General features: G+C 50.6%; 1 protein-coding gene across 1 annotated transcript; it reads left to right on the top strand.

Moving 5' to 3' along the window:
• The first annotated feature begins 8,322 nt into the window (after positions 1–8,322).
• LOC129515412 (olfactory receptor 10J1-like) lies at positions 8,323–9,255 on the top strand. Its single transcript, XM_055334333.1, has one exon. It carries the CDS (start codon positions 8,323–8,325, stop codon positions 9,253–9,255), a length of 933 nt encoding a protein of 310 aa, XP_055190308.1.
• The last annotated feature ends 5,737 nt before the right edge of the window (positions 9,256–14,992 follow it).

The following is a 14,992-nucleotide window of genomic DNA, read 5'->3' as shown; positions in this document are numbered from 1 at the left end:
CCAGGAAATTTGCTCCTTGGAAAACCGTGGTGCGGCCCCCACCCTGCGGGGTGTGTGTCGTAGCCATGCAAGCCCCGCGCCCCTGTGGCAAACTCACGAAAGCTGACCAGCTTCTGAGGCGTTACTCAGACTCAGTAGACGACTCTAAGCGCTAATTCATTTATTTTTCATGGTAAATAGACCAGACCGGGCCTAACTTTGTGGCTTTTGCTTCCTAGTGGATGTAAGTGATTTACTACATTAAAACACATGTAGGGAGATTCCTCATTGTTCCCCTATTACCCTGTTCTTACCCTATCAAAGAATGCATCGCAATATACGAAAATCACATCTTTTTTTTTTTTTTGTCTGGTTCCTCACCACCTACAATGTGTGTTTGATGCTTCGTCTTTACGGGAGGCTGAGCACAGTGCGGGGCATGAGCAGATCTCCAATAAATATTTATTAGACATTTAAATGAGCAATTAACTCATCGATTATTTCTATCATGATGTTGCAGCCTAACAAATCGTCCTTCCCTTCCTTAGAGACAGTTTTCTGAAAAAAAATTAAAAGAATCTCTCGAGGAGCACTGAGAGCATGCTAGACACCTCTGCCGCCCGTTGTGGACCTTCCACGGGCGCCGCAGGTCTCGCCTTTGCATCCACGCACCTGCGACCGTGCTCTTGGCTCGTTCCTATGGTAATGTCATCGCGGGTTCTCCTTCGTGGCTGATGGCCTGCGAGGCCCGCTGAGAGGCACGGAGTGTGGGCAAGACACAGCCTCTAAGCCCCTTTGTTTTATCATAACCACAGGGTATTTAATCAGACACTTAATTTACTGGAAATGCAGTGTAATAAAGTCCACAAATGAAAAGGGAGCTGAGTCTGCTGCGCTGCTGGCTCTGGTGTGCAGGCGCCTCTCTCCCCAGGGCGCCCAGCACCCACCAAAGCGCCGCGTCTGCCCTGACCTGCCGCTCACCGTGTCTTCGTGGCCGAGAGGCCAGGGCTTTCAGGAGCCCCGGGCCACTGGATTTCCCGGGGCGCCCCGCTGGCTGTGGGTTATTCTGAAGCGTGCAGACCTTGCGGCCAGGACGAGAGGTGGGCATCGCCTCCCCTCCTCCGGGGCCACAGGCCTCCCCGTGTTCCTAGAGCGTTTGTTTCTTCTGCTTGGAGGGTCGCTCATGGCTTTGCTTCCATCTGCAGACATCACCCCTGCCCCGTGCTGTCCTCGGGCCCCCACGTCTCCCTGATGGCGAGTCGCAGGCCCACGGGGAAAGACCATGCGGGGCCCTGCGGCCTCCACACCGTAGAAGTGAACCCCCGCAACCCCGGGGCAAGAGCTGGGATACAGCTGGACTCAGAGGACAGGGGCCACGTTTGGCTTCCAGCTGTGTCCTCCCTCCCTCTCTTGCCCCGAGGCCCGAAAAGAAGCTTCTATAACACAGTTTCACAGAATGAATGTAAGAGGAACGACATGATGAGGAAAGCACTGTTTGCAACTTCTAATAAAAAATTGATTTAGATAAAAGTCATCAAAAGATGAAACGATAAAATATTGATGGGATCAATTTGAATAGAGCAGCGGGTGGTTGCTACCTGGAACGCTGATCAATTTTGCATTGCTCAGGGTGGGAAAACCAAACAGCGCGCGCCTCCCGATTGGGCGGCCAGGTAAGATGCAGGACGCCTCGCCAAACTCGACTTTCAGATAAGCAATGAATAATTTTTAGTGCGTGTGTCCCATGTGATATCTGAGACATACTTACCCTAAAAAAAAATTATCCGTTGTTTATTTAAAATTCAAATTTAACGAGGTAGTCTGTACCTTTATTTAAATCTGAGAACTCCACTTGAAGTAATGCGAAGTTTTGTGCGTGTGTATTAGCTCTACATTCATCTAGTTATACACGTAATTTATATAGTTTGAGAAGGTAAAATGCAGTTTAAGATTTATATATTTCAATACAGTTTAGTAAGCGTAACCTGCATCTAGTTAAGCTTTTAGAACTGACTTCCAAACACTGGACAATACGGGCCGTAGAAAAACAAATGGTACAGTGTGTAAACGATATCCTCAAGGTGAGATTTTGACCTGGTTCTTTTTCTTTTTTTTTTAAGACTTTATTTATTTATTCATGAGAGACACACACAGAGAGAGAGGCAGAGACACAGGCAGAGGGAGAAGCAGGCTCCAAGCAGGGAGCCCGACGTGGGACTCGATCCAGGGTCTCCAGGATCATGTGCTGAGCCCAAGACAGACGCTCATCCGTGGAGCCACCCAAGCGCCCCTAGACCTGGTTCCATGAAATGAAAACTGGGTGAGGGATGCTGCAATGCTCTGGACCGAAGATGCTCAAAGGAGGACAATTTTGCCCCCAATAAGTATTGCCAGTACTTAGAGGCATTTTTGCCCCCCCTCGCCATATACTCAGGGAGGGGAGAGGATGCAGGGGGCACCTCGTGGGCAGAGGCCAGGGAAGCAGCCAAAAGTCTTGCAACACATGGGACACCCCTCCCTCCAGCACACCACAAGAAGAGTCAGGCCCCTGAGGACAGCAGTGTCCCTCCTGGGGGGCCCTGACCTGAACCTGAAGATGCCACAACCCATTGGCATCTGAACCCTGACACCACACTACACATACAAGGGAGAAGGCAAGGTGGCTGTTTAAAATTGATAGGGTGGGGGCCCCTGGGGGCTCTGCGGGTGAACGTCAGCCTTTGGCCCAGGTTGTGACCCCTGGTCCTGGGATCAAGTCCCATGTCAGTCAGGTTCCCTGCATGGAGCCTGCTTCTCCCTCCGCCTGTGTCTCTGCCTCTCTCTCTCTCTCTCTCTCTCTCTCTCTCTCTCTCTCTGTGTGTGTGTGTGTGTGTGTCTCATGAATAAATAAAATCTTAAAAAAAATAAATAAATACAGGGTGTGTGTGTGCATGTGTGAGTGGAAACAGGCACGCACACATCAAGGTAGAGAAAACCAATGAGAGGATTGGTCACCAAAATATTAATGGTGTTTGTGTTTCTAGGTTGGACATAAGTGATTTATATCTTTTTCCCCTTTTTTCTGTGTTTTCTATAAAGAACACGTTACTGTTTTCATCAGAGGAGAAACAAGATGGTTTTTGAAAGAAAGTTTGGGGCAGCCCAGGTGGCTCAGCGGTTGAGCGTCTGCCTTCAGCCCAGGGCGCGATCCTGGAGACCCGGGATCGAGTCCCATGTCGGACTCCCTGCATGGAGCCTGCTTCTCCCTCTGCCTGTGTCTCTGCCTCTCTCTCTCTTTGCGTGACTCTCATGAATAAATAAATAAAATTTTTTTAAAAAAGAGAGAAAGTTTGCAGTCTGGATGGCAGAGCCCCACGCAGCCCCCTTCTGCAGGCGCGGCTAGGATGGCTCCTCCGACCTCCCCCATGGGCCAGCCGCCGTGCTGAGCCAGGAAAACGGAAGGAACCAGAGCAGACACCTGCTGTGTCACTGCCTCCCCAGCAAGATCCAAGGAGGGACCGAAGGGAGCACAAGACAGGTGCCGCCAGCAGCCTCTGCCCCACCCGGGCGTGGAGGGCGGCCCTTGAGCTGCACATGTGCTGGGCCCCGGCTGCCACCCCTGCGTGTGCCCGGGTCTCATTCGGGAAAGTTGCAGGAAGTTGTCTGTCCTGCGATCCTGAAAGACTGGGACTGGGGTCTTCCCTCTGTGAGCTCCTCCAGGCTCCTGTGGTTTTACTTGACTACACCCCATGCAGAGCTGGTCTCGGAAACCCAACGATCCGCCAACAGAGGGTTGAGCACCTCCCTTGCTGGTTACCCCAGCTCCTAACGAAGCTCTTGAGACAAGCTAGGGTTCTCTCATCCTTACCTCCTGGCACCCCACAGGGGCTCTCAAAAGGGTGGTCCCAGGAGACTTGGGGCAAGGGATTGGCTTCTCTTGGGGATCATAAGTACCCAAAGCTCCTAAAACCTGGAGTTTAAGAGACGGCATGTTTTTCCAGGGCCACTTCCCAAGCCAAAGGCACCGAAGCCCTCAGCTTTAAGGAATATAGCAATAATTTGAGGTTTTCTCTGATACTAGAGAAAGCTGAGTTCTCCTTGCTTTGTAGGTTTTAGCTTCCCTTGTAAATTGCTCTTGAACACAAGGCGTTTTGACTGGTTTCCTGTGAATACATTCAGTCCTTCCAGTGACTCTTAAAAAATCAGTATCTGGAAAGTGATTCCTTCTTCCTTTCACCAAGGTCAGAAGCCGTGAGTGGCTGTGGGCAGAACTAAGTGGAAGTGGAATGCCATGTGTGTTTTCTAAATTCTTATTATTTTCCCTCTGAATTTTTCATTATTTTTTTGGTTCTATTGATTCTCATGCCTTTAATATTATATTTCTTCATGCTCATCTTGCTGGGGTAATGGCTTCAAGGACATGAAATTTAGCAGAGACGTGATAATAATCTTCCATTCTCCGGCTGAAAAGGAAATGGAAGATGGGATAATGTGGCGAGGTGACAAGTTGCAGGGGGACTGACGTTGAGTCAGTAAAAAGTGATATTTTCTAAGAATCAAGGCTACTCAAAAATAGAGTTGATGATGGTATATCTCTATGGATCTGTATAGTGGGAGATTGTGCACCGTTGGTAATGAAGAGCGAGACACATCCGCTACATGGTCATGGAGAGTATTCAAGATACAATATTAAGTGAAAAAGCTCGTTGGGGACTGGTATGTGCCGTTTCATTTCATTTGTGTAAAACTGAAATGATATGGAAAATATGCACAATCATACTTTGAAAATTTCTAGGGAGAAGTTTTAAAAAGACACAAACATGAATCAAGTTTACCCCCTGGAGCAGAGAATGCAAAGCATAGAAGGAGAAAACTAACTTTCCCATTTATACCCTTTTGTACAGATGGATGTTTTCTCCTGTGAGCATTTTTATAATATAAAAAGCCTAGTTTTATTTTTTTAGGTAAATGTGGTTTCTTCCTTCCTTCCTTCTTCCTTCCTTCCTTCCTTCCTTCCTTCCTTCCTTCCTTCCTTCCTTCCTTCCTTCTTTCTTTCTTTCTTTCCTTCCTTCCTTCTTTCAAAAAAGAAGGGATGCTAACTTGTAAGATAATGAATTCCCAATCATCGGAAGCACTGAAGCAGAATCTAGGGGACTATTTGCAAGGAGTGCTTGCCTTTAAAATTACCTCCTGGTGCTAAGGTCCTGTGATTCCGTGATATTAAAGGGCTTAACCCCACCAAGCACATGGGTTTTCCCAGCTTGCTTCCCGTTGGAAAGCCTTGAATAATGAAATGGGTAAGGTTAACCCCGGGCCCAGGCTTGTCAGGTCTAAGCAGAGCACCATTTCTCTAGAAGGAAATATTTTGATTCTTTTTCAGGGTGGACAGGTGTTTTTGGCTAAAGACCCAGAATCCAAGCAAACAGTGAGCGGTGTAAAGCGCTGTCCTTCTCACTGACGTGGATTCCACGGAGGCAGCCTACCTTTTTGTGTCTGTCGTGACCTTACCGTCCTGGCGTTAACACTCGACGGGTGTTTTCCATCTTGAGGAGTCCTCGTTTCCCGGAGGGGTGATGAGGGAGGAGATGGCATTCCAGGGAGGCACCAGCTCAATTCAAGCTTTTCTCCTCTCTGTCCTCGCTTATCTTCTCATCCCCCTTAGCAGAGGTAGGATTGATTTTCCAGTTACAGAAGATTGGGGTTTTAACCTGTTCAGTAACACATCATGAACCTCAGTTAAATAGCAGTGGTTTCGAGACTAGCCTATCACCACATCTCAAAGGAAAATGAACACCTATTTTGCTCTCCATTTCTCCCTGTATTTTGAAAATATTTTATACTTTTCTACTCTTCAAAATCTTTAGTAAGGAACTTCCAAAATCTGCCCTAATTTAGCTGCTTGCATCTTGCTGTAGTGATAGAATTGAGCCTATATTTACAAATTTAATATTTTGTCCAACATGGATTTTTGCATTAGCTTCTTAAAAAGATATTGCATTGAATTCATATTCATTTTGATTGCTGAATTTTTTTGGTGCCGCCCTAAATGTTGTGCCTGAGATGAGAGCCTCATGTGCCACACTTCACTTCCAGCACCATCCAGAAAGGTTTTCTTTTTTACCAACTACAATCCTTCTTTAAAAACTGAAGTTAATTTCCTCTGGATCTGGCTGTTGGGTGCTCAAATTTCTATGAAATGCCTGTTCAGAGACTTAGTTTTACATGATACTGTCAGCCTTTTCTTCTCCAAGGTAAATTAACCCACTACTCTTACCTTTTCTCCTCAGTCTTCTCTGCAGCCTCATTATGGGGTCTCACTGTAAGAAAAATTTAACAAGTTTTTGTATGTTTAGAAGAGAAATAATTAAGGAAATCTGAATTTAAAGGAATATAAGAAGACAAATAATTTAAGATTCTTCATTCACTATCCAAAAAATATGTATTTTAGTATTTCAGTGTATTTATTTCCAACCCATTTTTAATGGTGTGTGTACCAATCCATGTGTTTCCTTGTATTGTATATTGCTTTTTTCTTTTCATTTTTGAAAAATTATAGACTATTTATCTATCATCTATTATCCATGTATCTATCTTTTTCCATGTCAGCGCTTATTAGGTATACAATGGCTCCATAGTTCTCATCAGATGGACATATTATATAATTCATTATCCTTTTATTTATTTACATTTTCTTGGCATTCAGTATTATAAATAATATCATAAAAGCTTCTTATACACATATTTTCTGATTATTTCTTTAAAATAAGTAATTGGAAGTGGAAGTGTTAAGCCAAAGAGAATGGACACTCATTGTCACTAACATGCTTATCAAGGTAAATATACTAAATTTTTTCTAGTTTCCCCAAGGTTTTCCAGTTTATCCAATTTTTTTCCCAATGTAATCTCATTCCCAGAATGAGGAAAATCCTTAATTCTTTTCAATAACAGCCAGAAAAAAAAAAGTATCTTCTTTCTCACTTGTTTTGTAGCCACAATGCTACTTCAGGCAGTGTGGTAAAGGACAATTCACACTGGCCTTCAACTGAGAAGATTGGCTCTATCACTAATTTTGGGCAACTACCGAGCCCTAGGTATCTTAGATTCCCCATCTGCAAGATGAAGATATAGTTATCAAACATGGGCTTGCTGTGCTGTTAAATAATACACATAAACACTCTTTACAAACTAAAAAGTGCCATAAGGTCAACTATTCTTGCTGTTAATTATTATTGTTGTTATTATTATTATTAAAATATATTTTTAAAGATTTTTATTTATTCCTGAAAGACACACAGAGAGAGGCAGAGACACAGGCAGAGAAGCAGGATCCCTGCGGGGACCCCAACATGGGCCTCGATCCCGGGACCCCGGAGTCACACCTTGAGCCAAAGGAAGATGCTCAACCACTAAGCCACCCAGGGGCCCCTATATTTTTTCTATATTTTTTTATGAGAGCTTCTTGGTCTCTAAAAGTCCAGATAGGGAACAGAGGGAAGATGTACAAACTGGTTTCCCCAGAGGTAGCCAGTTTATAATTCTGAAGAAATTAGAGCAGAAAGAGCAGAGTCCAGCCATGAGTCAGGCTACCTGTGAAAATTCACACCCAAGCGCAAGCTGGAAAACACACAAATGCACACAGTGCAGAAGAATCAACACTTAGCAAGTGACCCACACACAGGCGCAGGACAGGGCGTGGCTGGTGCCGAGAGGGCCCTCAGAGCAAGAGGAGGCTCCGTGAGCAGCACCCAAGGAAGAGGGGCGTGTGTCTAGTTGGAAACTACCGCTGGGGGGCAGTCGGGGCTGACTGTGAAAGGATGTAGACGGATTGAACAGGGTCAAAGCAGATACTCATGTCCCCTTGCAGCACAGAGCGTTGTCCCATTTGGCACCTCGCACGGTGAGGTCTTCAAGAAGATGATCAAAATTGTGGTTCCAACAAAGCGGAAGAGGTTGGCCGATTTGGTTTAGGTATACGAAAATCTGAAACTGTCACGCGCAAGAAAATCCTTCTCAAAATTATGCATTTGCTATTTCTCTTTCCTTAGCTCCGGTTCCCCGCAAACACCCATGTTCTGGCTCGCCAGGAAACCTCTCGCAAACCCGAACCCGCCCCGGGGGTCCCTCCTGCGGCCGTCCCCCCGACCCCCGACCCTGCTGATTCTTCTGTGCCTGTCTACGTGCAACTGCTTCTTGCTCACATTTTCTACCTTTTCCCTGCCGGGCCACGGGCGCCCCCGTTGACCTGCACGTGTCCCGCAGCGGGCCGTCGCCACGCCTCCTCCTGGCCCTGAGCAGGCCCGGGGTGCTTGCTCCTTCTGACAGGCCGAGTCGCCGGGGTCTCCGCTGCAGACCTGGTGTCCATCCATGAAGAGCGAGAACCACACCGTGGTGGGTGAGTTCGTTCTCCAGGGCTTTTCCAGCTTTCGAGAACACCAGATCATCCTCTTTGTCATATTTCTTACCTTGTACCTTTTGACTCTGGCTGGCAATGTCATCATCGTGACGGTTATCGGCTCTGCCCGTCACCTCCACACCCCCATGTACTTCTTCCTTAGCATCCTCTCCATGTCCGAAACTGTGTACACGCTGGTCATTGTACCACGGATGCTCTGCAGCCTTACGGGTCTCAGCCGACGCATCTCACGGGCGGGCTGTGCCACCCAGATGTTCTTCTTCATCACCTTGGCCATCAACAACTGCTTCCTGCTCACGGCCATGGGCTACGACCGCTACGTGGCCATCTGCAACCCCTTGAGGTACGCGGTCGTCATGAGCAGGAGGGTGTGTGCCCTGCTCGTATGGGGCGCTTTCAGCATTGGGCTGCTGGTGGCGATAATTCAGATTTCCTCCGTGTTCAGGCTGCCCTTTTGTGACAGAGAAGTGGCCCATTATTTCTGTGACATCCGCCCAGTTATGGAACTCTCCTGTGCAGACACCACTCTACACGACATCATTAACTTTATCATCAGCTCCCTGGTTATCGTGGTGCCCATGGGGCTGGTCTTCGTCTCCTACGTCCTCATCATCTCCACCATCCTCAAGATCAGCTCTGCCCAGGGCCGGAAGAAGGCCTTTGCCACCTGCGCCTCCCACCTCATCGTGGTCATCGTCCACTACGGCTGCGCCTCCATCGCCTACCTCAAGCCCAAGTCGGAGAACACCAGGGATGAGGACCAGCTGATCTCGGTGACCTACACGGTCATCACTCTGCTGCTGAACCCAGTGGTGTACACCCTGAGGAACAAGGAGGTCAAGGATGCTCTGCACCGTGCTATCAGCAAAAATCCTCATGCCTAGGATCTATGGACGTTTTGATGCATGGCCTGTCATCTCCTGGGTATTTTGTGATCTCAGAGAAAAAAAAAAATTTTTTGATCTTGTCATTTCATTCTCTACCCAGGGAGAGCTGCAGGACGTGGTGGCTGCAGTGAGGAGCCCAGGGTTTCCCTGACCGGAAGCTCATTTTCATCATCGTGCTCCCAGGCCTTCCACTCATCTCTGCGGTGAGCACCAGGGGAGGGGTCAGGTGCTGCTTGGAAGGCGGAGAGCTGGGAGGGAATGACGAGCCACGGGGTGGCTGATGGATATCAGTTCGCTGATGGCAGGAAACTGGGCTGTACGACCCCTATTTGAAAGGAGGAGTTGAGAGGGCGACCTGGTGGCAGGCAGGTCCCGAGCTCTGAAACGTGGGGCGCATGGCCACGCACCCAGTGCCCTGCACACCCGGAATTACCTTCCTACTTCCCGTCCCTTTCTCCTCTGGGCAGACGAGGGCAGCAGACCCTGACATTCCAGGAGACATAGTCTCTGCTTCCACAGCCTCACCTGCCTCGGAGACCCATGAAAATTTGTTCCCGATTTTACGGACGCTCACATCAGAACCATTTCCTGGCTGAGTCTCTTGGGGTCACATGTTAGTAGGTAACTCGTCACAGCTGCCTTTTCCTGACGTTAGAGACGCTCCCCGTGGGGTCATGCACACGCTGTACCATATTCACGAGGGTGGCGAGCATCTCAAGACCTTTTCTGAAGTTAAATCTACGGACCCCACCTCCCACCTCTGGCTGCCTCGGACCCGGATAATGAGCACATGGGGCGCCCAAGCAGAGATGCGTGTCTTGCCTTCATTCTTTTCAATTCTGCATTGCTGAACTCACGCTCCCCCAACAGTCGGGTGCCTGCTTTAAACTCGCAAGTGTGAACACTTGTCTAAACCCCGGCTGTGTGTCTCCGGGCTCCTACTGCTGTTGCCTTCCATAGGGGGAGGTCATATTGATTCCTGAGAAAGGCATAAGGTTTTAGGGTCACTTGGCCTGGCGTGAAAAAGAGACCGAGCTTGTCAGAAGTCTTCTAGTCCGTAAAAGGGTGATGTTAAAAAAAAGCAATCATCATCATCCAAATTTCCCGCCCACCATCCGCCTCCTGCTCAAGGACTGTCCAAGCATCCCCACTGAAGATACACTGACAGTGCGCGTCACACAAGCGACTTGGGATCCCTAGTGGTCGAGGGGCTGGGATGAGAAACCTTCATGTTTGAGGAGCCTTATCTAAGAGAATGAAAGCTTTGCCTCCTCACAGCAGCTGCTTCATCTTTGCCGTATCCGGGTTCCCTGAAAGCACCTCAAAATCCTTTTGGGCCAAGTTCAAGGGAAACATTTTCACAGGCGTATTCTCAGAAAGCCCCATTAGAGACCCCAAAGAGAGCGAGCCCCACTCACTGTCGCACACAGCCCACTCCCCAAACCCTCTCCCAACCCATTTTTAGAAGTTGCTTAATTTTTGCACATAGAACCCCCATAGGGCCTCCCACAGCTGCCCGGGGCTCTATAGGACGGGCGCCCATCCTGAGAACAGTGCGTTCCCCTGAGTTCCTATAGTTCGGTGTGCGGAAAATGATGGTATGATTTTCCCAAAGTGACATTTGCAACAGTAGAGATTGTGTTTTCGGCCTATCCATTCTTCATCTTTTTTAAAATGTAGTTTAAATCATCATAACAGAGCCAGGAAACACACACACACACACACACACACACACACACACACACACATTAAACCAGTGCATTTAATTTCAAAGAGAATGTGTGACTAATTCTCACTCAACAGAAATCACGTCTGAACAGAGTGATGCTTAAGCCCACACCTTAGGCTTAGTCACCACGGGGCCATTACCTTGGTAAGCGGGGCTGCCAGTCCAGGGGGTGCTCCTGTAGCAAGAGGCACACTTCCTCCTTCGTGATCCCATAAGGGCACGTCCCATAGCTCTGCGACAAGGGATTTTTCACACCAAAACATCCCTCGGAGGAATCCTACTGTTGTTCCAGAACATTCCTGGCCTCTGTCCCCACGTGGTACCCCTGGCTCACACCCCACCTCCCCAGGGCCTTGGGCCACACAGAGTTCAGCCCCCCCTGGAGGGGATGCCTTGCAGGTCTGGCCGTGGAACCCGGGGAAGGGCATGGGGGTGTTTGCAAGCGGCTGCAAAGGTCCTGCCCAAAGGACCCTGTGCTCTCCTGCTTTGGGGACAGAGGGGGGCCGCCCGCTGTCCCTGCCCTGGGGGCTGTGGGCGAGGGGTGCAGAGTCCTTGAGGGGCTTCTTGGGCCTGGGCACCCCGACTCCCCCTCCCCGGGCCGGGGGCTGCACCCCAGCCACATGGGCTGCACCCTGGAGCTCGGGGGCACCTGTCGCTGTTCCTCCTGGGAGGGGGGCAGGGTGCCCCCCCCCGTCCCTGCGCACTCCGTGCTTCTGGGGGGCGGGGTCCCCACGTCCCCGCCGCGGGTCGTCCTGCCACACGCCTCCCGAGGGACATGGCGCGCGGTCCGGGCCTCCTGACGACTCTTCGGGGTCACGGCTCAGAGCCGGGGCGACCAGGAGCCAGCAGGTGCGGGCCGCGGGGCGCTGCCTACCGTCCACCTGTTGCCCCTTAAGCCCCCCGGAGAGACGGCCTCCCCATCCCCAAATCGACTGTTCTCCTCTTGCTTAGGGACGCGGATTTCGCTAATATTATGATCTGGAGTAAACCAGGGAATAACGAGTGACTTAAGGGGGACGCAGCCCAGAGGTGCGTGGCAGTCCCCCCAACTCAGCGGGCTTGGCTTGACCCGGGGACCTGGGGCTCCGCCGCACTCCTGCTTCCCCAGGCCTTTCCTGACTCGCTCACCCGAGGCAGAGTAGGAGCAGAGGATGCGGGAGAGGGGGCTGGGCGGGTTACAGACTTGAAGGTGGAGAGAGAGGAGAGCAGGTGCTCTTCTGTGGGGGGCGGGGGGGGGGAGCGCAGGGGAGGGGGAGGAGGAAGGGGGGAGGAGCGAGGGGGAGGGGAGGAGTGAGAGGAGGAGGGGAGGAGTGAAAGGGAGAAGCGGGAGGAGGGGGAGGAACGCGGGGGAGGAGCGCGGGGGAGGGGAGGAGTGAGAGGAGGAGGGGAGGCGTGAAGGGGAGGAGCGAGAGGAGGGGGAGGAACGCGGGGGAGGAGCGCGGGGAAGGGGGAGGAGTGAGGGGGAGGGGAGGAGATAGGGGAGGGGGAAGAGTGAGAGGGGGAGGAGCGAGGGGGAGGAGGAAGAGCAGGAGGAGGGGGAGAAGCAAGGGGGAGGGGGAGGAGTGAGAGGAAGGGGTAGGAGCGAGGGGAGGGGGAGGAGCGCGGGGGAGGGGAGAAGCGCGGGGAGGGGAGGAGCGCGGGGAGGGGGGAGGAGCGCGGGTCCTTGGGGACGGACTGCTCCGGAGGGAGGAGCGCGGCTGGGGGGGGGGGCTCTTGCAGGCCCCGGGAGCGGGGACAGTGGCCCCTGGGGTTGCCCGAGGGGCGCCGGTCGTTGGAGCAACAGGGGCAGCGTCTCTGATGGTTTGAGGACCTGGACCAGGATGCTCGGGACAGACGTGTGGACTTGGGTTCGCTGTTTGAACCGTGGCCCCCCAGCTGTCGTGGTCTTGGCGACGAGGTGCCAGGTGGTTGATGCGGGAGCTCCTGGATGCTGGGCCAGCGCCCCAAGCCCTTCACCTGCCATCAGGACATCAGCTGGCAAATTAGGAGCTCGAAGGGGGAATCTGCGGACATGGATGGACCGACCGCCTCCAGACGGCCTGCAAGAGTGGCTGCTACCCCAACGGGCGGCTGCGCTGCCCTAAATGCATGATTTACAAGCTTGACCCTTTACAAGCCTTTCATCCTGGTGTTTGTTCGGTCTCCCAATAAAGACCGAATCAGTTCCCCGTTTTTTAACTGCCACACGTTATCCGTGAGACTTAAAAATCCAAGAACGGGGGCACCTGGGTAGCTCAGTTGGTGAAGCGTCTGCCTTGGGCTCATGTCATGATCCCAGGGCCCCGGGATCAAGTCCCACCCTCGCCAGGCTCCCTGCTCAGCCAGGAGCCTGCTTCTCCCTCTCCCCCCTGCTCCTCCCCCCTTGCTGGTACACTCGCACACACTTGCTTGCTCACTCGCTTTCACAGATAATAAGATCTTGAAATGAAATGAAGTAAAACTGTTATGAAAGAAAGAACAAGATTTATGGGCAGATTCACAGTGACTTTTAGGTACTACATGTCATTCAAGGATAAAAATAGATGCATTAAGATGAAGATTGAAGTCTAACTACTTTTTGCTACATCACAAATACGCAACAAAGTCCTCTGATGATTTTGATTTACGTTTTCTGAGGCTTAGAGCCTAGGAAAACCACACACGTCCCGTTTTAAATGCTACTCACACTTAGTTTCCAATACTGACTTTCCAAGGGTCCATTTAAGCGCTGAAGACATCTTGATGTGCTACGGAATAATTTATTAGATCAGGATCTCTTTGGTGATGGACGCGGATAAACATCAGATTAGAATACATACATATATTTCGAATAAGACCCTATATTCACACATATAGACATCTGTGCTAACGTACAAACCTGCAGAGGACAGGGACTCGCTCAACAAGGCGAGGACGAAGAAGGGAGGGGAAGGGAGGAGGTGAGCTCCTGATTTCATCCTTAAATGTTTCTAACCTTAAGAAAAAAAAAGAGATAGGGAACAATTATGACAAATACGGCGTAGCAAATGCACGGTACTTGATTAGTGATTTTATGACTTTTCTCCACTTTTTCGTAAATTTGAACTTTTCACGACTCTTGTTTTTTGTCGTTAAAGAATCTTCAGGTGAATTCCAAGCCATCATTTTTACGTTCTTCCTGAATGTGTTCTATTTCACCGTGAGGGTTCCTTACGATCCGTAACTCTAACCAAGGACTCATTGTGGATATAAATGAAAGAAATGTATGAGCAAGAAAAAATAAAAAAATAAAACACAACAAAACCCACGTAAAATGGTGTAATGGTCGAAAGCACTAGCTCACCTTGCAGTGGTAATAAGTCTCGGGGGAGATGAGTCACGAGCAGGCCCTGCTGACCCCCACTAACCACCGGACCTGCGCACCGGGTTCCCCCTGGGAGGGGTCCCCCGGGCTCCCCTCAAGAGAAGCAGGCCTGAGGCACGGAGGCACCCCCCCCCACTGGCTTTCATTTTGAAGCCCGCAGCGGCCCTTCGTGGTGAGCGATGCCAGGCGTCTGGAAGACGGCGGCTCCTTCGGATTTCCGTGTTGAACCAAGACCTGGGCACACAGATCGTGGAGACAGAAGCCTGTGTCCGTGGGTGACGCACTCAGGCCTCCTCAGGGGAAACCGGAGAAGGAGTCGTAGGAGCTGGGCCATCGCAACACCTGGAAGACGCGGCCTCTCTGTGCTTATTTCCCGCATGAATGTGACTCTTGTCAGGTAGAAGCAAAGACTCCGTCCTTGTAGGAAGAGGGTCAGGATCCCGGTGGCATGCTGGGACCCCTGTGGCCTGTGAGTGTCCCCGGGCCCCCAGTCTCCACGGAGGAGGGAGGCGCACTCAGGTAGGTGCCAGATCCACATGGGTGCGAGCTCCCAAGCTAGAAAAGCAGGGAGAGAGTAGAGGGTTTTGTTGAGTTTGTTTGTCAACGGAAGGAGAGGGTGTGAAGCCAGGAAGAGGTGGCGAGAAAATGGGAGACCAGATGCTCGGAGCACCAGGGAGCCGTAG

The sequence above is a fragment of the Nyctereutes procyonoides genome, unplaced genomic scaffold, assembly GCF_905146905.1.
Source record: "Nyctereutes procyonoides isolate TBG_1078 unplaced genomic scaffold, NYPRO_anot_genome, whole genome shotgun sequence".
Lineage (NCBI taxonomy): Eukaryota > Metazoa > Chordata > Mammalia > Carnivora > Canidae > Nyctereutes > Nyctereutes procyonoides.
This window is presented reverse-complemented; position numbering and strand designations above follow the sequence as displayed.

Excerpts from the sequence above, each read along its gene's own strand:
- LOC129515412 (XM_055334333.1), top strand. The coding sequence starts at position 8,323 with ATGAAGAGCGAGAACCACACCGTGGTGGGTGAGTTCGTTCTCCAGGGC.